General features: G+C 37.5%; 1 protein-coding gene and 1 pseudogene across 5 annotated transcripts in view; both read left to right on the forward strand.

Moving 5' to 3' along the window:
• Positions 1–12,545: 12,545 nt before the first annotated feature.
• Positions 12,546–25,897, forward strand: part of LOC143859232 (receptor kinase-like protein Xa21) — a 72,027-nt gene continuing 58,675 nt past the window's right edge. For 2 of the 5 annotated variants that reach the window (XM_077369931.1, XM_077369930.1), the window contains exons 1-2: positions 12,547–12,811; positions 12,894–12,973. Coding sequence is in view for 1 of the 5 variants with exons in the window: in XM_077369932.1 (XP_077226047.1) it covers positions 12,768–12,811; positions 12,894–12,973 (124 nt within the window). In the remaining 4 variants the exon portion in view is untranslated. Of the gene's footprint in view, positions 12,812–12,893; positions 12,974–13,915; positions 14,952–25,897 lie in introns of those variants that run through there. The other 3 variants (XR_013239201.1, XR_013239200.1, XM_077369932.1) reach the window with 3 other exon arrangements.
• LOC143859374 (uncharacterized) lies at positions 21,156–23,087 on the forward strand (annotated as a pseudogene).

The following is a 25,897-nucleotide window of genomic DNA, read 5'->3' on the forward strand; positions in this document are numbered from 1 at the left end:
CCAAACTGGTCTGGTCCTTATATTATTGATGAAGTCCTGCCTGGAAAAGCCGTAAGACTCTTCAATGAAAATGGAGAAAAATTAAATGAACCTACAAACCTGGATCAGCTAAAAAAATATTACGCCTGATATACCAGGAGGCTATTTTTGATCAATTTGAGCTTTGAGCCAACAACCTATATGTTTAAAACCATTTGCAAACCCTTTGAGCCAATAAAAAATATATTTCCTTTCTTTGACAAACTCAAAACCAGGGGCATCTTTTATGACTTGCGTCATAAAAGATATTGAACCTGAACTACGTTATGACCTGATCCCTTTTTAAGGGTACGTAGGTAGCCTGATTAATTCAGGTTCGGTCAAATCTTTCGTAACATTTTGAAAAAAAGAAAAGAAATCTTTGAAACCCCAAAAGGGCGAACTACGCAGACCTGATTCCCATTTTCTTCAGGGATACGTAGGCAGTCTGGAAGGTCCAGATTCGGTTTAAAAACATTCAAACACACCAATGTTTATCCTGCTTGAACCTAAACCTACCTGAAAGTCCTTTTGATGTATTTTAGGTCCAGGTTTGTAGAGAAACAGAAAGAAAAAAAATGATGGAGTCTTAGACCCGCTAGACCGAAAACCCGCAAGGGCAGTCTAGGCAAAAGTTAGGGTCATTCACCCGCTAAGTTGAAAACCCGAAAGGGCGGCTTAGGCAAAAATTAGGGTGCAGAGCCTGCTGGATCGAAAATCTGCAAGGGCAGACAGTCCAGGCAAAAATTAAGGCATACGGTCCGCTAAATCGAAAACCTGAAAAGGCGATTTGGTCATAGCAGTGACTTCATGCAGAAAGGACAATTCCAAGAGCCAGTTAACTTTCTTCTTCTTTGGCCCTACTTTAATGTTTGAGTAAGCACTAGCAAGGCTTTCTTTGATACTCTTTGATTTAGGGAGGTTCAGACTAAGCAATCCAAAGAGATAATAACCATGACTGAAATACCGAAAAAAGGAATAAAACACCTTTAAACGCGGTATTCAAAAGATTCTGAGAGTGGTCGACTTTTAACCTTTTTTAAAAAAAAAAATTATCAGTCTAAGAAGCAGATTCAGTATCTCTTAGTGTAAAAGTCATGTGTTGTCAAAGTCTTCGTTTGTTTTGTCAAAGTCTTTCCTCTGTTGAGTCGAGTTCAAGTTTTGAAGTCTTGTTAGTCAAAGTTCTCCCAAAGCTGAGGTGATAAAAAAAATCCCTCAGAAAAGAAGAGAAATAGCGGCTCCTGTGGATAATGTGAGACTGAGCAGAGTTCAGAAAGTGGCAGACTCTTAAACTCCTTTGCAGTATCAGCAGATGGCAGAAATGAAGAGAATTTCGAGCAGAACAAGTTTCTTGTACCCTATGAAAAGCCTTGTAAATTCAAGTGTTCGTAAGAAGAATCTTTTGTAAATCCCAAGTGTTTGATAATGAAAAACCTTTGGCCTATTTTTCTTGTGTTGCTCTATGATGAATCTTGTTGTGGAAGTAATCATACTAGGGGCATCTTTTATAACTTACGTTATAAAAGATGTCAATCAAGTAATGATTTCTGAGATGGATATTTTCATTGGATAGCGACTAGAGAAGTTTGAGCGTGCTCTTTTAAGTCTAATTCCTCAGTCCGGTTGTTCTCCTTTGAAGTCAAGTATTTTTTTTGAAAATTCTCTACCCCAGTGGAGTCTAGAATTCATTCTGGCAATCTTCAAACCTTTGTTGAATGTTTTTTTTTTTACTTTTGAAAAAGAGTTGATACCCGAGAATTTCTTCAAGTTACTCGAGTCCGGTCTTTGACCGAGATTTTTTTTTAGTTACTCTTTGTGAGAGATGATTTGTTCATCAATGAAATCTATAAGAGTCAATCTTTTGCTTCTTTGTTTTGAGATTTTTTTTTTAAGGTAGAAAGTTACCAGAGTCTGTATCTCATGGCCTGGTACTTTTCTTTCATCAATTTGAAAGTTTTTAATGCCTTTTCCTTCAAATCATCCATTTGTGTTAAGTTTCTATTAAGATTAGAATTTGAATGCTCCGTGTTTCACGGTCTTGGTTTTCATTTAGCGTTTTGAGAAGTTTCCAATGAAGTTGGAAATTACCGGAGTTTGTGCTATGCGGTTTGGTCTTTTTCTTTAATTTTTAAAATGAGACTCTTTGAGTGTTTGGTTTTATAATCTGTTTTGGTGAAGTTTTTCTTACTCTTTGAGTGTTTGGTTTTGTATCTGTATGGAGCTGGTTTATGCGGCACCATACATCCGTAATGTGTCGCTACCTAACTGGTTAGGAGTCAGGCATATCTGCGAAGAGGTTCATATGGATCTGATTTTTGCAGAATCATATGAATCTGGGTTTACATGGAGCTGGTTTATGCGGCACCATATAAATCTTAGGTGATTCGCTACCTTGAAAGAGAGGAGTCAGAGTTACCTGGATAACTAAACAGATGGATTTTCAGCAATGGTCTGTATAGTTATCGCCCTGGTTTTAAACTCTTTGAGTGTTTGGTTTTATGCTTATTATCGTATATCTGTGAAGGACTTATATGGATCTGATTTTTGCAGAACCATAAGAGTCTGGAAATATGAGAAGCTAGTTTATGCAGCATCATATATAAAAAAAAAAACTCTTTGAGTGCTTGGTTTTATGTTTGTTTTAGTATGTCTAAGAGGAGGTTCATATGGATCTGGTTTATGCAGAGCCATATGAATTTGGATTTCTATGGAGCAACTGGTTTATGTGGCACCATGTAAAACAAATTTTCTCTTAGTGTTTGTGATTTCAAAAAAATAAAAAAAAATAAAAAAATAAAAATGAAGGAGTGTTTGTGTTTTCTGTTTGTTGAGTTGAGTCATAAGCATTAGAAAAATGTTGTCTATTAAGATATCATGGTTACCTTTCTTTTTAAGGGTTAGTGAGAGATCACTTCCCTATTTGCTTTGAGTCTTGTAGTTTCTTGTTGTTGTTTTACTTTTGTGAATATCATTTTTGAACCAAAAAATCAAAAATTACTTTCTTTTGTTTTTAGGTCGATCAAAATGTGTTGTCTGTTCGACTTTGGCATTCGCGTGACAAGCATGCTCTGCCAAAGAGGGGCATCTGTAGACACCCCATTTTGACCGTACCCCAAACTTCCCGTGTTTGTGTAAAACCCCATCAAATCAACTAGGTAAGATCCCAAACTTCACCCTAGGGTAGTTTAGGATCCTAGGAAAGTTCCTTTAAAATTTCATTTAAATCTGTCGCAGTTTACCTAGCGAGCGAGAGAGGCAGGTGGTGTAGTGTGTATGTTATAGAGATAAGGGGTGTGCATTATCCTGACCAGGAGGTGGCCTGTTAGGATTAATATGTGGGTATTTTTACAATAGATGGGTGTTCTTGGGTAATTAAAAGGGTGCGAATTTGTTTTTTATTTTTCATTAAAAAATTTTCTTGTGGACCACCACATTTATTTCAAAACAAGTTAGAATAATTTGAAAAGGGGCTGTCCAGAGCACATTTGGGGGTTGAAAAATTTTTAAAAAAAATCTATAAATAGTAGTGAGGGCTTTCGTTAAAAAAAAAAGAAAAAAAAATCTTCTTAAATCTAGAGAGAGAAAGAGCGAGAGAAAGAGAAGATTTTAGAGAGGGAAAGAAGATCTGATCTTCTCCGATCATCCTCTCCGGCAACATCGTCGGAGTTCCGTCCAAGAAAATTTGTTCATCTTCTTCCTCATCTTCCGCAGAGTTTGTTGATTTTGATTTTGATTTTTTTTGTTTCCATTTCAGAAATTTTAATCCCATTTTCTTTCTTCTCCGGCTGTACTCCGGCTAATCTCCGGTGAAACTCCGGTTTTTCTTTGTTATTGTATTCACTGACTTCGATCCTTGCTTCATTTCTAGGTCTAATGTTTTTATTGTTCTTGAGAAAGAGAAATCCCTAAATCCTCGAAAACCTAATATCTTTCATCATCTTCTTTGATCTTACATCGGCCATTTTTTCCGATCATCTTCTCATCTCCGATCACATTCCGGTGAGATTCCGGCAAGATCGCCAGTTATTCTTCCTTCACCACAGATCGCACTATTTCCTCTTTTACTCCAATCTTTAAGCCCTAGCTTCTAACCGTAACCTTAGATCTCATCGATCTTCACTTTCTTTGATCGATATTTTCTTCATTTTCCAGATTTGAAACCCTAGCTCCTTCTTCTTCGGCTCGATCCGGCAAACTCCGGCCGGTTAATTCAGTTTTTCATTCCTTTTTCTTTCTTTCTTCTTCTTCTATCATCTTTTCTACTTCTTTCAAACCCTAGAGCTATAGATCTGCCATTGCAAAATCTTTGAATGAGATGATTTTCTAGATTTCTATTATTAAAGCCTAGACCTAAACTTTTAAAGTCTAGATCCGATCATTATTTTTTTTTTTACCTAAAACCTTAGATCTGTTTTTCCTTTTCTAATTAATCCCTAAGTCTGAGAGATTCTTATTTTGTCTTGGAATATCTACACTCGAACCTCACTTTTCGTGCTCAGGAAAGGCATAAGTTTGAGATCAGAGCTTTGTTCAAAGGTGAAAGCGAATTTTTAGCTCAAGAAAGAGAGCAGTTTGGTGAAAGGTATGTTTATTTTATATAGAGTGTAAGGATTTGTTCGCCTATGAATTGATTATATATATATTTTTTTATTATTATTCTTCTTCGCATGATTTCTACGATTTAATATTTCTTTCTGTGAAACTTGTTTTCGGTAACTATCTCTACGATTCCTCATCTTTGTTGTAGATTGTGAGAGATATATAGTAATAAAATTTGTTCTTTAGTTGGGATATATATGATGAGAGATCCATGTTATATAATTTCTGTCATCAATTTTATGAGACTCATGAGATCTGTTTGTGATAAGCTATGAATTGTATATATTTGTCCATAGCTTTTATAAGATTTTTAGAGGTTTAATGCTTTCATATTTTGACCTGACTAGTGACACGAGTCTCATTGTTTCAATTTTTTTATGAACTTTTACTTTATATGTCAAAGAAATTTGAGTATTGTGTGGCTGAATAAAAAATATAGAGGCAAGTGTTTCAGGATCAGATTTTAAGATGATTGATGGTGTTCAATGTTTGAGTTGGTTTTAGAAAGGTTCATCTCAGTTTTGAGCCATAGGCAATATTGTAATGGTTGATTTTTTTTTACCATGGATTTGATCTATTTTTGAATATGCTGAGATTGCATGTGGATTACGATTTCTTTATGCTATGCAATTTTAAATTAATTTGAATAACATTGGGAAACAGAATGCTCATTAAATTGTGATGTACAGCTAGAATAATCAGTTTTCCTTTTGAATGATGAACATAGGATTTGTGTATAATTTAAAAGATGATTTTTTCTGTTTTGAATCTCACATTCTAAAAAAAATGGTATGGTTATTTACCTTGATGTTTTTATATAAGTCTTTAGTAGTTGTCCCTGTATTGATAAAAAAAAAATGTGTAAATGAGTTTATTTTAAGAAAAAGAGAAAATCAATTGGTAGGTCCTTTGTAATCCGAAAATGTAGGATTAAGGTCAGTAAACGTTATGATTCACTATGTTCATGTTGTAATTTCTTTTGCAAGATCATTTTTTTTTCTCCTTCTTTTGCCTTCTATAAGTTTCAGCGTGTATTATTTTTATAATGATTTATTCTGGCAAAACCTTTAATTTTTGTTCATGGTTGATTGATTGCTCATTATGATCTTTTAGAAATTGCAATAGCTCAGGTGGCTGTTTGAGAATAATTCATGAAATACGGTTATGCCTTATATTTTGGTGAAATATGTGGATGATATCACTCAGTTCGTTCGTTGAAGGTTGAAATGAAAATCATAGTGATTGAATTGTCATGCCTGAGCTGTTAAAATTCTTCCCTAATTAGCTGTGCTGAAATGAGACAGACTCATGTGTTGATAGATATGTAAGTCTTGTTTGCTTTCCCCATTTTTCTTCTTACTAGTTATGCCATATATATTTCCTTTGTTTTTGTATTTTATACGGTGTGTTTTCAGGATTTTAAACTTCATTAAAGAGGGCAAATTTATCTTGTCTCCTGTGCAATGATATGTACTATAGGGTTGATAGTAACATCTCCTTAATTTTTTTTCTACACTATTGCATCAATTTTTTCAGCCCATTGTAGATGAGTATAACACTTTAAAATCTTTCCCAATTCAGCCTACAGTTTTTTGCGCAAATCTGCCCCTGTTTGGCCTCAGGTTCTGTCCACAAAATATGCCTTGTTTTGGCATTAAAATCAGCTCTCATTTCAACCTTGTTTTACACAGATCCAACCCCATTGCCACCCCTGTTTCAGCGTAAATTCTATCCCTAGTTCTGTCCAACACTTCAGCCCTCTGTTTAAGTATAATGTTCACCCACTTCAGCCCCCTATTAAAGCACAGCTTTTCACCCACAAATCTGCCCTGTTTTAACACAATGCACACACGTAAATCTGTCCCTGTTTAACACAGTTTATGCATATAAATCTGTCCTTTGTTTGGCACAATTTTGTCTATCATTTCAGCCCATGTTTGGATATTGCGCAGCCTTGATTTTCTATAGATTAATATCAAATCCTTTGTATAAAATTTAGTTCACATTTTGGCCTAGCTATTACCTCAAGTTTCTACCCATAATTTTCTACTGTTTGGTACAGGTTTTAGCTCATTTTTTTACACAAGATTTATACATGCAAATCTGTCTTGGTTTGGCCTCAATTTTTACATAAAATTTGTCCAGGTTTCGTACCCATTTTTAGTCCACAAAATCTGCACAGTTTTAGGTACAAGATTTGCTCGTTTTCTGCACAATTTCAGGTCCGATTTCTGTACATTTCTGCTCACAATTTAAAGCCTAATTTCTGTACATTTCTGCTCACAACTTAACCCCAGTTTCTGTATATTTTTGCTCACAACTTCAGCCTCTTGCTTCAGCACATTTTTCACCCATTGCTGCCCCAGGTTTGAGCCCAAGTCTGCCTCTGTTTGAGCCCAACTTTTAGCCCCGAATCTGTCATAATTCAGCCCCTGTTCAGCCCTGTTTTGGATCAGCTTTTGTATCTTGATAAGAATTGTATAGTCCTTGCTTCAGCCCCTATTTGAATCAGCCTTTGTTTTACCCCATAACAGTCCTTGCTATTGCTAAGAGCTACTTGTTAGATGTACATCCATGTTTGTTGCAAGTTTACCTGATCCTTCTTTGAGTATATGTGGTTGATTTGCATTTTGTAAGATGCTAAAATTTGTATGACAGCATCGATTGTAATGATTTCATTTAGAATTCAATGTGGACAACATGATTTTTTAGAATTATTTATATTTGGTTGTGCCATGTCTGACAAAATAATGCCCATTACCCAATTTATGCTTATGTTGGTCAATCATTTAATCATGATAACAAGTTCTACCAGTTTAGTTTTGTTCCTTGAATCATTTTGCAAAATTTGGATTTAAATTGAAATTTATCTCAAGTGTATTTGAAGATAAGGAAATGATATCAATACTAGCTGCTGTCCCTACAAGTTTTCACACCCTTTAACTTTCATTTATACATATTAAACACACACACACATATACACAATTAGGTGTTGATAAAGTTCATGTCAAATGATTATCTCTCTGTTATTTAGATTATTTTTTCCAAAATTTCAAGAAGTAAGAATGATTTTTGATAGTGGTTGTGATGCTAAAACAGGGCATGGCCTATGCCATTGTTTCTTGTGGAGAATATAATCATTCATGTATAATGTCACCCCCACTTTGTGTTAATTGCCAAATGATTTTGGATGCGTGGTGGATTGATGTGATGTTGACACCATTTTTTTTAGTTAGTACAACTTTATCTGTAATTTACATCACTTAGACTTATGTTCTTCTTTCTCAACTAATTTATAAGAAGCTTTTAAAGTAGCATGTGCATATGATAGTATTTTTGAATATTATAAAACAGCATGTCTTTGTGGAAGTTTTTTAAAAAACAAAACATGGTAATGTTGTTATCAGCCCACCCATTTATCTGATCATATCTTGTTGGTGTGTTTAGAATATTGAAAGGGAAGGCCAACTTGTAAAACCTTGCCAATTCAATTGTATTGATAACAAATTTGTGAGGCATTCTTCTAACTTGTCATTTTTTTTATTAACAGTTCAGAGCAAAGTCCCTTAATTTGAAATTGTATTCTTAATGTTTATAGAATATCCCTTATGGCCCTGTGTTTCTAATGTATGTCACCTCTGATTTTTTGTTCTCATCATTATCCTTAACTTCAATTTAATCATAAACTTATCCTACTTTTATCAACCAAAAGTTCACACTTTTAGTAGGGTATCATGATCTTGTACCTTCACACTTTGTCTGTTATATCTATTTCAAAATGTTTTAATGATCATTTCTCTTTATATTAAAATAAATGAGGATATTTTAGACAGAGTGTTCATTACCTGTTAATAATTAAGGGTGGTTTATATTTCCTTTATCGTAGTATTTGGCTGTTTCATTTTTGCATAAAAGTCTGTTTGTTTTGTCATTAATTCATTGGATAATCGATTGCAATCTAGACCTGTTAAGGCACCTTATTGAATGATTCTTGCTGTGATTTACATTGTATAACTTGGAAATTTCTAGGATTTGTCAAGTAAGATATCTCCATTTTTTTTTCCCTTTAGAAGGCTTATCTAGCCTCATGTTGTCTCCCTCATTTCTAGAGCGAGTCTTTGGCTCATTTACCCTCCTTTATAGAACAATAGAGAATTTTGGACTCATTGGCTTCCCATTTAGAATTGGTTATCCTGCATGTTGGGAATTCGCCCCGTAACCTTTTAGTTCGTCTTTTAGATAGAAGTTTATCATTTAAGTTGTTTTACCTGTTAGGATTCTTAGATCATTTTCTTTGTTCTTGAGATTTTTGTCTACTTGTTTGTGGATTATTACAAATTGTTTTGAAATACTAGTTTGTTGGTTTGGGGTTTCCCCTTTACCCTAAGGGTTTTACCTTAGGGTGTTTCTTTGTGTGTTCCCTTTGGCCTTTGACCAAAAGGTTGAAAACATTTAAAATTTTAAAATCCATAAACCATTGAAATCTTAAAATCACAAGAGCATTGAAGTCATTTAAAATCAAAAAAAAAAAAAAAACTTAGAAAAATTGAAACCTAAAAACAATTGAATATTTAAAAAAATAAAAATAAATAAAAAACAAAAAAAAAAATTTGAAATATCATTTAATGTGTTTCTATAATCTGTTAGAAATTTAATATTTCTCTTTCATACTAAGCTTTGAGTTAGGGTTTGAAGATGGTGATGAATGAATTATTCAGGTGAGACTATCTAGAAGTTTATTATATTTGTTTCTCTTTTATTTAAATAAATTGTTTAATTGAAGAAGGAAATCAGATGACTACTCTATTCGATATTATCGACATGAGTACTGTCTGATTTCAAGGCGGTTTGTAGGAATATTATTATATGTGTATTGAAATCAGATGATTACTTTGGCATCATCTGATTTCGCTGAGTCCCCGTATTGGGGTTTGCGGTTGGCATTGAAGTGTTTGATATTGTTTTACTTTATTAGGCTATCCAGCGGCTGGTCTGGACTAATTAATGTTGTTTATCATTTTATGATTGCTATTCTTACAGATTGTGCGCTCTTTAGTTGTAAATCATACTTTGCTAATACTTGATTTGTTTTTTTATAATAATTGAATGGAAATTTGAGATTACCTGGTAGCCTTTTTCTTCTCTTTAGTTGTCGTTGCTCTTATTTGTCTTAGACTAGCACAGTCTCATTAGAGCTTGGCCTCTTGAGGTCCTTTCTTTTTCCTTGCCTTTGGCATTTGATTACTTGATTTAGGGGTTTCCCCTGTTTGCCCCAGGGTTTGGCCCTAAGGTTTTGCTTTGTATATTCCCTTAGGTCTTTGACCAAAAGGGTGAAAACTCTTTAAACTTCAAAAACATTGGAAAAAGTTTTAAAAACTCAAAAATATTAGAAATTTAAAACATAAAAAAAAAAACATATGAAAAACCTTAAAAAAAAAAGGCTTAAAAGTGTTGAGTGTTTCTTTTAGAATTGTAGTTTGAGAGTTCGTTTCGAACTACGTTGGCTTGATCCTCTTCCACGAGGTACGTAGTGCAGCTTGGGAATTTCATCCCAAGTCCAGCCAAACTTTGTAAATAAAAAAAAAATGCTTTAACCCTTCAACTTTAAAACCTTGTTTTTAACAAAAATCTTCCTCTAGAGTTAGGAGTTTGTCCTAGATAGAGAGTTTTAGAGTTAGGAGTTCGTCTTTGATTTGTTGTGTGCTTGTTTGTGTTTGTTTTAGAATTAGGGGTTTGTCCTAGCTAGGAGCGCCTCCGTCCGGTCAGTTGGCGATTCACATCGCCGACTGATGACTAGGTCTTGGATATGTTAGCAATCCTATTGTTTTTCTTAGGGCACAGCCTAGTTACACATAGGTTGTAGGAACCACCTGCATTAGCCTAGGGCTAATCTGCATTTAGTTAGGGCATATAGGGTGTCCTAAAATTCATAATTCACTGGAATTTAAATAATCGTACAATAAACTTTAATAATTGGTCCGGTCTTTTAGATCGAGTTTAGGATAGAGGGCTAGGTGTCTTAGGCATCATAGCTTAGAATAGGCGCGAAGAACTACGTTGCCTTGATTCTCGTGGAGGCGAGGATACGTAGGCTTCTTTGGATGAATACCAGACCATCCGAGGACTCGGGCTAATAATTTAGAGTCTTAGGATTTATTGTGTAATTATTGTATGATTTGATATGTTTTCTTACTTTTTAGTACTGATCCTATACCTTTAGCTATAGGTTGCATGTGTTTGCACATCAGAATTTAGACACCCATTAGACATGTCACTCATAACCTAGCTTTGCTTAGGTGACACATTTTTCATTTCATTTTGTATGCTTATTTCTTTATCCTCAGGAAATGCATGCTTAGGTAGACGATTCTTGAGAATTGTTCCTATTTCATATGATTTTCGCCCGAAACTCTTTGAGGTTAATAATAAATGGCATAAGAGACCAAGTGCTTGCACTTGGACGAATTGGGGGTGCTCTCAGACCTTCTCCATTCGTAATCAGGCACGGACCCATATATATTTCTGGTTATCCATGGTATACAGAGCATATTTTTGTTTAAAGGATCCATGGCCGTATACCGTGGATGGCGACTCTGAGTTTGTTTAGGTACGTTTCGAATCCGGATTTGTTCCCGAATCGAAAGGTATCTCTTTTATATCGCCACTCGTGCTATGCTATGAGGGTGGCATCCGTTTCGAGAGTTCCTTGGTAGAGCTCTCCTTCACACGTGGATGATCCAGATGGTGTTAGGGACCCGTTCCCTCGCCGCCTCTCTCGGATCGGGGTCCACAGTGGTGCAACAAATGGACAAGCTTGGAACTAATGGTGTAACTGGATATTCGAAAATTCGATAACCGTCCACATCCGAATCCGTTTAAAGCGAAAATTATCTTTATCCGTTTAAAGTGGATATTATCCGAATCCGTTTATGAGATATCCGGCTCTTAGCCGATGCGAATCTGGTAAATGGTATATACGGTCCGTTTAACATCCGAATCCAAGAAGTACATCATTTTTATTTATTATTAATAATATCATTCATATTCATTTTTAGTAATGACACACTATCTTTTGTTTCTAAAAGAAAAGTGAAATTTCTTTTTAGAAAAAAAAAAACAAAAAGTGTTTTGGGTAGGAAATGGAGTAATCTCTTATTTTATGGGCATTCTTGGTGTTTGACACGACTTCTTTATGAAGCAACAAATGTGAACTGTATGATTAAAGAGACAAATGGATGATGGTGATTGAAAGAAGATAGCATAGCTTCTAGAGAATTCTAAAGCAAAAAGGCCATCTAGGTCATTGATGGTAAATGCACGGCTTGGATCAATTTTCCAACTTAGGGTTGTATAAAACCCAAAATGCAATTAAAAGAGAGGACTTCTAAGGTTTGCAAGAAGAAGCAAGAGAGAGGAGAAATGCCTTTTACGATGGTCCTTAGCAAATCCCATTTTATTTTGTGTGATATCTTTTATTTAAATAAGTTTTCACCTCATCATTCTTGTTAGGGCTGCAACTCGAGCCGGGTTGAGCATTCAAAAGCCCGCATGAATCTCGGGTCGAGCCGGGTTTAAAGGGGCCCGACCCGATCCGACCCGACCCGAGTTACATAAGTTATAGTAGTTACATTTTTTTCTATTGTTAGTTAAAAGTTAAAAGTGAAAACCCACGCACCCACTGTTATTGCATGTGAGTGTAATTTCTGCTTCTATGAGTTGAGTTGATTCAAGTGTTTGATTCAGCATTGTAATTACAACATCGTTTGATTACAGCATTGTTTGATTCAAGTGTAATGTGAGTGTAATTACATCATTGTTTGATTCAAGTGTAATGTAAGTGTAATTTCTGCTTCTATGAGTTGAGTTGCCTTGCCAAACAAGAATTTTCCTTAAAAAATTGCGTCAACGTGAAAAAATCCGAACCGACCCGACCCGAGATTTATCATGGGTAGGGCCGGGTTTGGGAATCGTGGGTTTTCCGAAAACCCGACCCGCCCGACCCGAGTTGCAGCCCTGATTCTTGTCTATAGTCCTCTGGAAGCAAATCTCTCATTTCTTCAACCCCTGAAAAACCCGTCTGTCTTTTCATCTCTAAACACCCAACAAGGAAAAAAGACCCAAAAAAGAAAAAGAAACAGAGAAACATAACCATGTCTTCTCCAAGCAAACGCCGAGAAATGGACTTGATGAAACTGTAAATTCCCTCAAAACCTCTTCTTTATTTTATTCTCATTTTCCCAGAATTTTTTATGAGCTCTATGTTCATTTTTCTGTAGGATGATGAGTGATTACAAGGTAGAGATGATCAATGATGGCATGCAGGAGTTTTATGTCGATTTTCACGGACCTAGTGAGAGTAAATCACCAATTCCCATATCCTATTAGCTCTTTTAATTTCGTGTCTTCGGGTTTTAGTTTTATGGAATTCTAGTCCTTTTTGTGATGTATGTTAAGTTTTTAATTTCATGTCTTTGGGTTTGTAGATTTGATGTCGGTTCTGATGAAATTATTATCATCCTTACCCATATCTCAATTTTCTTCTTTTTAATCTCAATATGGAAGAAATAACTGCATTATTTTCTTAAGCTCTGTTTGGATTGCAAGATTTTTTTTGGAAAAGTTTGGAAAGGAAAAATATTTCTAAAAGAAAAAATTTCCAATCCACAATCCAAGCCTCTGCTTTGCTGTCCTCGGAACATCCACCCGTTACCCAACCTCTCTTGAGACCCTTTTCTCTCGACTTTCCATTTCCTTTGCCTAACACTCTGTTCACCAACTGTTTGCAGGAATGCCATAGAGAAGCCCCTCTATGCTTCCCGCAGGAGAACCCCCCATTGTGCGGGTTCCCTCCCTCCCAATCTCAGCTGATGACCTCCCCCACTCCCTCCCAATCCCAGCTCATGACGTTCAGGAAATTACAAACCTGCTTCACTTTAGCAACTCCATGACAAATCTCACTGAATCATTCAAGATCTGGGTCCTATGGGATGCTTCCCTCTCTATAAGCCGGATCTCCTCTAATAACCTAGCTTTGATAGTCGAGCTAGTCCATATGCAGAGTGGCTCTAAAGTCTTGATGTCACACATTTATGCTAGTTGTTCCACCTTGGGTAGGATAGAGCTATGGAGCTACCTTAGGGAATGCAGCCAGTCCTCCTCAAAAGCATAGATAGTAGGCACGGACTTTAATGCCCTACTCCCTGATGATGAAAAACTAGGAGGAAAGCCTCCTAACCCTAACCCCACATCCTGCAAAGATTTCAATCAGCTATAGATGATGCTGGCCTCATTGATGCAGGGTACATTGGAAGCAAATTCACAAGGTGCAGCAAACGCAGGAATGAACAGTGTATCAATTTGACTTCCATTGGCTAAACTCAATCCCCTCAACCGCTGTTTCCCATCTTTCCCACACTTGCTCGGACCATTGCCCCTTCTAATAAATATCCGCCCCACGTCAGCACCCCAAATAAAACCATTCAAGTTCCAAGCAATGTGGACTAGACATCCCCAATTCCATTTAATTGTGAAAGAAGCTTGGTCTATCGATGCCCTAGGCAACCCCCTTGAGATCCTGTCTGCAAAACTGAAAAACAGAAAGAGAATTCTTAAAGCCTGAAACAAAGAGATTTATGGTGATGTCTTCCAATACATCAAAATCAGGACAATGTCCTCAAAGCGGAACTTAGCCACCAATCAAACCCAAATCCTGACACCACTGAAACCTTAACCGAAGCCAGATGCAAGCTAAAAGAAGCCATCGTCCATGAGGAAATCTCCTCAAACCGAAGACAAAAGAGAAGTTGTTAAAAGAGGGGGACGGAAATAGTAAATTCTTCCACACTGCATTGCACCGCCACCGAAACCTTGGTGGAGTCTCCAAGATCAAACATGAAGGATCGTGGATCATTGACAGACGTAGGATAAAAACATGGCTTGTGCCTACTTTGAAAATGCCTTAGCAGAGGACAACCAGTTAGTTATGGCTGATCCATCGGAAGAAGAGATCAGAGAGACCATCTTTAGCAGCCCTCTTGAGTGTGGTTCAGGGCCGGACGGTATGTCAGTTCAACTTGATAGAACCTCTTGCGAAAAAGGTCGATTTTCTCCCTTTTATGCCTTTTCCACAAGAAATAGATTGTGATACGGCGGAACTTGGAATTCCTCTTGTTAGTCCCCATTTCGTGTCAGTTCAGTATAGCCAATCCATGCTTGCATGGATGAGTTCCCATTTTATCATGAATTTTGGCAGCTTATATCCAAGTCCGCGGTTTATATGTTGGGAAAAATAACAACAGTCCAATTTTTTTATTTGCTGAGTTGGCCGTTGACTGTTTTTGGTTTGAGGTTTTTCTGTTTAGCAGGGAAATATATTTGCATTGTGTTTAGGGTTGATTTCTGGTTGTAATGAAGTTCTGATGGAAAACAAATGGATATTTGTTGAACGGATTCCAGTTTAATTAGTGGGGCCAGTTGTATGAGATGGGCGGAGAGGGAAAGACTTGGGAGTGTGAGTGAGGGGAGCATGAAAAAACATATTGAAGATGAGTAATTATTTTTTTCGATGTTATTAGGGAATCATCATGCTCCATCAATGCTATTCTTAAGAACGGGTTAGTTGTGTGGGATTTTAAATCCCGTCAGAACTTCCTAAACTGTGGGTCACTCTAAAGAAGTCCAACAGATTGTGGGTAACTCTGGGAATGCGTGGGACTCCTCGAACAGAGACTTTAGTCTGGATTTTAGTGACTGAGGTTTTGGAGTTTTCCGCTAGTCGTGAAGAAATGGGGAAGTGTAAAGTTCTTAAAAGTTTTACATTCTATTTTTTTACCATTACAATAAGGAGTTTGTGGTCCCTAATTGTAGATCCAAATGAAATGAATAAATAAATGTTGCAAGCCCTACTAAAGGATTCCAAATATTTCTAGTAACACTTAATTTGATTAGTATTTTTTAACCTATGGAACATCTAAGTTGGAATTTGGGACTAGTCGCTTGGATCGGCGATGTAGTCATCAATTGATTTGACCTCATCAATTCTTCATTTATTAGGTCTTTAGAACACTGCTGGCTCCAAGTCTTTGGCCCCGGTAGGTTTTGGATTTTTAGAATAAATTTTGAATTCAAAACTGATTACTGGAGTCAAATTGTGTTTATGACTGAAAATCCAAAACATAAACGAGCTTAGAAAATTCCATGACTAACCATTTGTAGTGAATGAGAGTTTGCATACGTGTCAGAAAACGGGTCACAAGGAGTCTAGGCATTGGAGTTACTAGTTAAGTCGCTATTTGTTTTGGATTTAGAGAATCATTTTTTAGTCCAAAAACTGGTTATACTTTGGACTAAAAATCAATTCACCCCAGGCCCCGCCCTTTTAGAATAGATTTTTAGTCCAAAACTGATATTATGACTCAAAATAAAACTTAATTACAGTCCAGTAATCGGTTTTGAATGCAAAATTGATTCTAAAAAATCCAACACCAACAGGGCTGAAAGCTCTGGGCTGATATCCAATCTAAAGACCTAATAAATGAATGAATTGATGAGGTCAAGTCAATAGATGACTCCATCGCCCGTTCATGTAACACGTACGTGGAAATTAGGAGTTCAAATTCCATAAAAAAAAACGTTAGATAAAATGTAGTTGTTAGTAAATGCAACATCAATTCGTTCTGTATAAAGGTCGAGTGTGATCAAATGAAATTGGGAGACAAAAAATAAATAAAATCTTGTCTTTGCTCAGCACAAGAACAGCTTCAACCCGGATGGAGCTACCAGGTATGAGTCTTCTTAGTGTGCTTTGGTCATTTATCTTCTCTGTAAATCTCTTCTTTGCCATGAACGTAGTACATTCGAATTCTGCAACCACCACCACCTTACTAGGAAATGAAACCGATCGAATGGCTCTGCTCGCTTTTAAGGATGGGATAACAAGTGATCCTCTTGGAGCCTTATCATCATGGAACCATACTCTCCATTTCTGCCAGTGGAGTGGAGTCACGTGCGGTCGGAGGCATCAAAGGGTCACTGTATTGAACCTTAGTGGGCAGAACTTGCTTAGTGGGCAGAACTTGCTTAGTGGGCAGAACTTGGTGGGTACTCTATCTCCTGCCATATCCAACCTCACCTTCCATTATGGAAATCCACCTCCAAGAAAACAGCTTTAATGGCCAAATATCCCAAGATATTGGCCGTCTATTCAGACTGCGACATCTTAATATGAGGGGAAATTCCATCCCATCTCACCCACTGTAGGGACCTCACAGTCATCGAATTGGGTTCCAATGAGTTGACAGGGAAAATTCCCATCCAACTTAGCACTCTACCGAAGCTATCCCGTTTCTTGCTAATAATAATCTTACAGGGAGCATTCCACCTCAACTAGGGAACGTTTCATCTCTCACCCGTCTCTATCTATTTGAAAATAGTTTGGTGGGACACATCCCAGATGACCTGGCCCGAATTAATAACTTGAAATGGATCGTCCTTTCTGTAAATTTATTATCCGGTACGGTTCCTTCCTCTTTTTATAATAATCTCTCGTTTCTTGTGGCCTTTAGGGGTGTAAATGGATATTCGGAAATTCGATTACCGTCCGCATCCGAATCCGTTTAAAGCGAATATTATCCGAATCCGTTTCAAGCGGATATTATCCGAATCCGTTTATGAGATATCCGGCTCTTAGCTGATGCGAATCTGGTAAATGGTATATCCGATCCGTTTAACATCCGAATCCGAGAAGTAAATCTTTTTTAGTTATTATTAATAATATCATTAATATTTTTTTTTAGTAATGACACACTATCTTTTGTTTCTATAAGAACAGTGAATATTCTTTTTAGAAAAAAATAAAATAAAAACAAAAATAGCCCAAACCCATTCCATCAAAATAACCCAAACCCATTCCATCAAAATAACCCAAACCCATTCCATCATATACAAAAAAAAAGGAAAAACCCAAAGACCACTACCAACACTATCATCTATCCCCATCGCCTCCCTCTCTCTCTCTCTGCCTTTGTTTTAAAAGGAAGAAGAGGATCTCATATATTTTAGGGTTTGAGAGTTAATTTTGTGAAGAGAATGTAGAGGTCTAGTTTTAGGGTTTGGAAAATTCATTCGAGTAAGTAGGAGAAAAAAGATAAAGTGCTGCAATAAAATGTTCGAATTTACCGGATAAACGGATACGGATAATATCCGAATTCGAACAATATCCGACGGATACGAATTCGGTAATAGATATTAAATATCCGTCGAATCCGAATCCAAATCCGAATTCGGATAGTGTATACTGTAATCGAATTCGGACATAGCCATATCCGCTCCGAATTCGATCCGTTTACACCCCTAGTGGCCTTTGAGGTGGCAGGCAATCAATTTACCCGACACATTCCACCCAACATAGGATTCTCTCTTCCTAATCTCAAATATCTACTTTTAGCAGGCAATCAATTTACCGGACACATTCCAAATTCATTATCCAATGTTTCAAGTCTTGAATGGCTTGAAATGGATTATAACCAGTTTAGCGGACCAGTACCTGAAAATATTGGATGGGCAAGGAATCTACTCATATTTGAATTGAGCTATACTTACCTAGGCCTTGGTAGAGCTGATGACTTGAAATTTATCACTTCTTTGACCAACTGTAGTTATCTAAATTTGTTGGGCATAGAGAGATCATTTTGCTGGCCCATTTCCCAACTCAATAGCCAATCTCTCAACTCACCTTTATCTGTTGGGAATAGGACAAAACCAAATTTCTAGTAACATCCCTAGTCAGATCGGGAATCTCATCAACTTAAAAGCTTTGGGTAAATATTCAACCTTCATCACGGGTTCTATTCCCACTTCAATTGGGATGCTCCAGAACTTACAACGACTCTACTTGGGAAGTAATAGTTTGTCCGGGAAAATCCCATACAATATTGGAAATATTACTCAATTGACCAACCTCCATTTAGAATATAACAACCTGCAAGGAAGCATACCTCTATCTCTTGCAAAGTGTACAAAACTTTTAGCATTGAGCCTTTCTCGAAATAACCTTACAGGTATGATACCAAAACAAATTATTGGACTTTCTTCGCTATCAATGGCACTCTATTTGTCTCAAAAAATTTTTACTGGCTCCCTCCCATCAGAAGTGGGTAACTTGAAAATTCTAGAGCTATTGGATGTTTCTCAGAACAAATTGTCAGGTGAAATCCCAAGCACTCTTGCAAATTGTAAGAGCATGCGAGTACTTTATATGCAGCGTAACGCCTTCCAAGGAGATGTTTCGTCAGTTTTTACTACATTAACATCCATTGAAGTCCTTGATCTGTCATACAATAACTTCGCAGGAAAAATTCCAAAATATCTAGAGGGGTTTACGTTTCTACAGTATCTAAACTTGTCTTTCAATCATTTTGAGGGTGAAGTACCAAAACAAGGTGTCTTTGGAAATGCTAGTGCAATTTCAGTCGTGGGAAATGATAATCTTTGTGGTGGTATCCCAGAATTAAAGTTGCCTACATGCCCAGTGGTAGCTAATGACAAACGAGGAAAAGCCCACGTTTCTAGAGTAATCATCCTAGTAGTAAGTGTGGTTGTATGCTTGGTTTTCTTATTGTGTGCCCCTGCTTCACTTTACTGGATAAGAAAGTCAAGGAAGAAACCATCTTCTCTATCTTCTATGGACGGCTGGCATTTAAAGGTTTCTTATTCAGAGCTCTTTAAGGCAACAGATGGGTTCTCTTCAGCCAATTTGATAGGCACGGGAAGTTATGAATCAGTGTATAAGGGAATCCTAAGTCGCATTGAAAATGTTGTTGCTGTCAAAGTGCTCAACCTTCACTTGAGGGGAGCTTCAAAGAGTTTCATAGCTGAATGCAACGCATTGAGAAACATTCGTCATCGAAATCTTGTGAAGATCATAACTTCTTGTTCAAGCATCGATTTTGGAGGTAATGATTTCAAAGCTCTCGTGCTTGAATTCATGCCAAATGGGAGTCTAGAGAAGTGGTTGGATTCAAAATTAGATGGTGTAGACACCCCATTTTGACTGTGCTCTAAACCTTTCAAGTTTGACCTAAACCCCATCAAATGAATGAGTTAAGGTCCCAAGCTTCACCCTAGGTTGGATTATGGTTTTCTCTTCCCCCCTGCAAAATTTCATCGAGATCAGGGTTCGTTTGCTTAGCGAGCAGATTGAGAAGATATGTGTAGTGCAAGGAGAAGGTGGCCCGCATTGTTTCCTTGATTTACCCCAAAAACCTTGTATTTTAGAAAAAACCAAACCAAATCAAGCCCCTAAGTGCCCATGAATACATTTTTAGAAGCCTTATAACCTCAGAAAAATCCTCGCAAAATTTCAGAAAGTTTCGCCAAAAAAATTCGGAAAAGACAAGCGGAGTTAGTGCAGTTATCAAGCTGTAAGGGGGTGAATCATCCGGTCAGATTCGCGCATTTGTGCAATTATCAAATAGTAGTGCCGTTATCAATTTCCTTTTTGCCTATAAAGATAAAAAAATTTCGTTTAGAAGAGAAGAGAATTTTTCCAGATCTGGAATTTTCGAAATCCCGAGATCCATTTCCCTCTTCTTCTCCGTTTGTTTTCCGGCGAAGCTCCGGTCATGATCCATTTTCTCCGGCAAGGTGACTGGAATTTCGTTTATTTTCACCATGATGTCTGACTATCCTCTTCAGCCATTACTCTGTAACTCTAACTTCAGCTGAGAAAACCTAATCTTTCATGCTTCTTTTCCGATCGAAATCCGGTGAGATTACGATCATTTTTTGATCAGATTCTTCTTCCACAAACCTTTGTAACCTATTCTATTATCAAGATCTAAACCCTAGCTCCTCTGAAATTCCTAGATTTGTAATTTTCCCTAAATTCCTAAACCCTAATCTCTCTTCCTTTCTTCTCCGGCAAATCCACCTCCTCCGGTGAGCTTGAGCTCCGGCCGATCATCTTTTCCCACAAGTTTACTAGATCTGTGAGAAAGAAAGAGAGAGAAAGTGTGTTCCGATCATCTTCTCCGGTGTGCTCCGGGAATTAGAGTTCTTTGATTGGCTATCACGGTGGAAGAGTAAGGGAATCAGATCTTGCATTGAATTCGTAAAAAAGAAAATCAGGTCATTCTCTTCTCCAGATCTGGTTCTTTTTCTCTTTTTACCTGCAATTCTCGTTGAAATTTTTTTAGATCTTACGCATTTTTTTTGAACAGGACATCGTATAAATCTCGTTTTCATGCTTTTTTATATTCTTTTCCTTGCCGTGTGATGTAAATTTGAATACGGAGATTTTATCGATCTCTATCTGCATTTTCGTTGAATCCTCCATAGATCTTGTAAATGGAGAGTTTCTTCGATGTTCTTGGGTACTGGAAGTTTGTTTAGACAAATTGGATATACATAGTGAGAAATCTTTCCGAGAAACAAGAATTCGTTATGTTGAGAGTCAGCTAATGTAAATTAAGCGTTTGATTCTACAGAAGCTTCTGGTGTATGTTTGAAATATACTTTGGATTGTGAAGATCTTGTAAAAGATGGAGGTTTCTAGTGGAAATATTTGTAGAGTTGCTTTGGATTCTTCGGAAAATGAAGGATCTGAAGAATCAGGGTTACAGAGCCCGAAATTCGAACTCTCTGGATGTGGTATCCCGCAGAGCTTTGGTTCTGGCCAACGTTTTTACTCAATGAATGCACTGGAGATCTTGGGAGAAACCATTAGGATCCTTCGTTTCAATTCCATAGGTTTCGTGGTGATAGTGGCAGTGCTTATTTGCCCCATATCTGCAATCATCCTCTCAAATTCACTAGTCAATCAGTCCTTTGTAAAGAGATTATCCATTAGATTTTTGTTGATCGCTTGGTCGAGTGGACTTCCTTTGAATCATATAGTCAAGCGGTCCTGCCAACGTTTATCCGAAATGGTTGTCTCCCGCATATTCTGTTTCCCTCTATTCATCTCATTCTCTCTGTTATCCAAAGTCACGATTGTCTACTCAGTAGCCTGCACATATTCTGGTAGAAAGGTTGTTACTTCCAAGTTCTTTGCTGTTGTTATCAAAATCTGGAGGCGTGTATTTTCAACATATCTATGGGTGTGTATGATGGTTGTGGGTTGCCTAGTCTTGTTTCTCGTTCTCTTGGTCACTGTCTGCAACACATTTGCAATGTTAGGTTTTCCTTCGGAGCTAATTCTCTACCCCGCATTTGTAGTGGCAGTTGTATTTTAAGTGGTTTTCGTTCATGCGATTATTGTCTGTAGTCTTGCCAGTGTCATATCTGTTTTGGAAGAGGTATCAGGACCACAGGTTTTAGTTAGGTCAGTTTTTCTGATAAAGGGTCAGACTCATGTGGGGCTTCTGATATTTCTTAGATCCTCGATCGGGATGGCTTTTGTAGAGGGGTTGTTTGAGCATCGAGTGAAGACTCTGGAATATGGAGACGGGTCTTCCAGGATATGGGAGGGACCTCTGTTGGTGATTATGTATTCCTTCGTGGTGCTCATTGATTCTATGATGAGTGCAGTGTTCTACTTTACTTGTAGATCTTCTAGTATGGAAGCATTGGTTGGAGATGATCAAAACCTTGAAGAATTAAACACAATTTCCCCTTGATCCAACCTGCTGTTGTCATTTAGTAGCCTTATCATTGCTAGGGCGATGAAGGCGATAGCCCAAGCCCATCTTTAGATGGATTTACCTGGTCATGGTAGTCCCCCCTTCTTTCTTCTTCACTCTCTATAGACTTACATAGTCTTTAGAAACCTTTAGAATTTGTCCTTTCATTGCAAGGGCAATGAAAGAGTCATCTAGAGCCTTCTCTTAGGAGACAAGCTGTGTCTCAGAAAAATCAAACCCCTTTTGGAGATAGGCTTTGTCTCATCGGCCCCACTATTTGCACAAATCTGCTTAAATTTCACTCTCACAGTTTTTACATTTGAATCTGCACAAGTTGATGCCCTGTTATGTATTAAAATTTGTACAAATTGAAAATATCATTTAATGTGTTTCTATAATCTGTTGGAAATTTATTACTTCTCTTTCATACTAAACTTTGAGTTAGGGTTCGAAGACGGTAATAAATGGGTTGTTCAGGTGAGATTATCTCAAAGCTTATTATATTCATTCCTTATTATTTAAATGAATTGTTAATAGGAAGGAGGAGATCAGATGACTACTCTATTCGATATCATCGACATGAGTACTGTCTGATCTCAAGGCGGGATTAGAAATATTATCATGTGTATATGATATCAGATGATTACTTTGGCATCATCTGATTTCATTGGAGTCCCCGTATTGGGGTTTGTGGTTGGTTTTGAAGTGTTTTGATATTGTTTTTACTTTATTAGGCTATCCAGCGGCTGGTCTGGACTAATTAATGTTATTTATCATTTTATGATTGCTATTAGATTGTATATTCTTCTTTGCTTAGCACTTGATTTATTCTTAGAATAAAATTTGCGATTATCTGGTAGCCTTTTCTTCTCTTTTTGATAGACTAACACAGTCTTATAGATTTCTGTTAAAATTCTTTGATATTAGAATTCCCTCTCGTTGCAAGGGCGATGAAGGCGCTAGCCTAAGCCCATCCTTAGGGGACTCGCTTAGTCCAAATAGCATTCTATTTTCTCAAAAGACTTGCCTAGTCTTTTAGATCCAAATCTTTGGAGACAGGCATTGTCTCATTAATGAATCAACCTGAGTTAACCTCTAGAAGACTACCTCTAGTCTCATAGGTCTTAAACCCTCCTTTTTGTGCGTCGTTTGGTTTTGGGAGAACACCCTGCCCGGCTTGGCAACATACCCCTTACCCTTATGGGTATTGGGTTGCACATTTGTTGCACCCTAGGGCTAGGTAGCTGTCCGGCCCGGCTGGGTGTTTTACCTTTGCCAAATATGCACAAGGTCTCTTTTTCCTTGTTAGTATTTTTCTCTATCCTACCTCTGTGTCTAAGAGACTTACCTAGTCTCATTTTCTTGCTAAACCTCCTCTTTGTGCGTCATTTGGTTTTGGGAGAACATCCTACTCGGCTTGGCAACATACCCCTTACCCTTATGGGTATTGGGTTGCACATTTGTTGCACCCTAGGGCTAGGTAGCTGTCCGGCCCGGCTGGATGTTTTACCTTTGCTAAATATGCGCAAGGTCTCTTTTTCCTTGTTACTTGTGAGTTTTATCTTAGCTTGATAGTCTCACTAGCACCCTTCTTTATCTCTTTTTCTTTTAGGAGACAGGCTTTGTCTCATTAGCACCTCCTTCTTAGAATCCTATTTTCAGAGTCAGTCCTTAGCCTAGGAGTCTGTCCTTAGCTAGAGAGTCTGTCTTTCTTTCAGGAGTCAGTCCTATCATCATAGGGGTTAGGATTTTATCCAACCTCTCATCAAATCTTGTGTTTTTCTATCCGTTCTTGTAAGGTATAGGATGCTGTCCAACCCTTGCAGAGTTGTTATTCTGTTCTTTTCCCCCGCAAAGCATAGGATGCTGTCCAACCTTTGCGGGATATCAGGAGTCTGTCCTCCCCTTATGATGATAGGATTTGTCCCCCCTTGAGTCAAAAATATTTAAAAACAACAAAAACATCTAAAAAACCAAAAATCTCAAAAATCTTGAGTCATTAGGAGTAGTTAGGAAATCTGTTCCGAACTACGTTGGCTTGATCCCTTTCAACAGGGTACGTAGTGCAGCTTGGGATCCACATCCCAAGTCCAGCCAAACCTTTAAAAATAAGCATTTTAAATCTTTCAAAATTACAAAAATCTTTCAAAATATTGTTTTCTTCGAAAGGATCTTCCTTTAGAGTTAGGAAGTTATTCTAGTTAGAGAGTTTTTTAGTCGGGAGTTGCTCCCTCGTTCGTTGTTTGTTTGTTGTGTGTTTCATTTGTTTGTGTTAGAGTTAGGAGTGAGTCCTAGCTAGGAGTTTTACGCCTCCGTCCGGTCAGTTGGCGATCCACATCGCCAATTGATGACTAGGTCTAAGATGCGATAGATCCTACTGTTTTCCTTAGGATATACAGCTTAGTTACAAATAGATTATAGGAACCACCTGCATTAGCTTAGAGCTAACCTGTATTTAGTTAGGGCATATAGGGTGTCCTAAAATCTACAATCCATTGGAATTTAAATAATCACACAAGAAACTTTAAGAACTAGTCCGGTCTTTTAGATCGAGTCTAGGATAGAGGTCTAGATGTCTTAGGCATCATAGCTTAGAATAGGTGCGAAGAACTACGTTGCCTTGATTCTCGTGGAGGCGGGGATATGTAGGCTTCTTTGGATGAACATCAGATCATCTAAAGACTCGGGCCTAGGTATAGATTAGAGTCTTAGGGTTGTATGGTATCGAGTCTTTTTCTATGTTTTGCAGTGTTTTCTTACTTTATTGCGCAGACCTTATACTTTTTTGGTGTGTCATGCATGTGTTTGTTCATCAGAACTTAGACACCCATTAGGCATGTCACTTATAACCTAGCTATGCTTAGGTGACACATGTTTCTTTTATTTTATCTTGTGTGCCTTTGATTTCATCTCCGAGACATGCATGATTAGATAGACGTCTTCTCGGAGATATTTATTCCCATTCCATATGATTTTCGCCCAAAACTCTTCAAAATTATTAAGTAAATGGCATAAGAGACCAGGTGTTTGCACTTGGGCGGATGAGGTGCTCTTTAGACCTTCCGAATTCGTAACCAGGCACGAACCCTTATTTTATATCTCTGGTTATCCGTTGCAACAGAGCATAGTATGGGATCCAGGGCCCATTTGCCTTTTTCCTTGGATGACGACTCTTCTTTGTTTAAGATACGCCTCGAATCTGGGCTAGTCCCCGAATCGAGAGGTATCTCACCTTTTATCGCCACTCATGCTGTGAGAGGCACATTCTTTTGAGAGTTCTTTGGTAGAGCTCTCCATTCACGTGGATGATCCATAGAGACTTCGCGCGTGGGGCACGTCCCCCGCCGCCCCTCTCTCGGATCGGGGTCCACAGGCTGGCGACTCTGCTGGGGATTGTTCTCTTTCGAGAAATTGCCTAACTCTGTTAAAATGCCATTTGTTACTAATTTTGAAGAATTTTGGGCTAAAATCATTATAAATGGGAATTCAATCGCTTAAAATCCAGGGGCACCAGATAGGTGTTTAAAACAAGGGATTCACACACTGCACAGCATACATCACTTTATTTTATTTTCTTTTCTCTTTTATTGATTTTCTTATTATTAGCTCCATGGGATAGATATAATGCGTACCTCATGGGATATTACTATCCAGATGGTGCT

The sequence above is a fragment of the Tasmannia lanceolata genome, unplaced genomic scaffold, assembly GCF_043159265.1.
Source record: "Tasmannia lanceolata isolate RefF3 unplaced genomic scaffold, GAP_Taslan_0.1 ptg000029l, whole genome shotgun sequence".
NCBI lineage: Eukaryota > Viridiplantae > Streptophyta > Magnoliopsida > Canellales > Winteraceae > Tasmannia > Tasmannia lanceolata.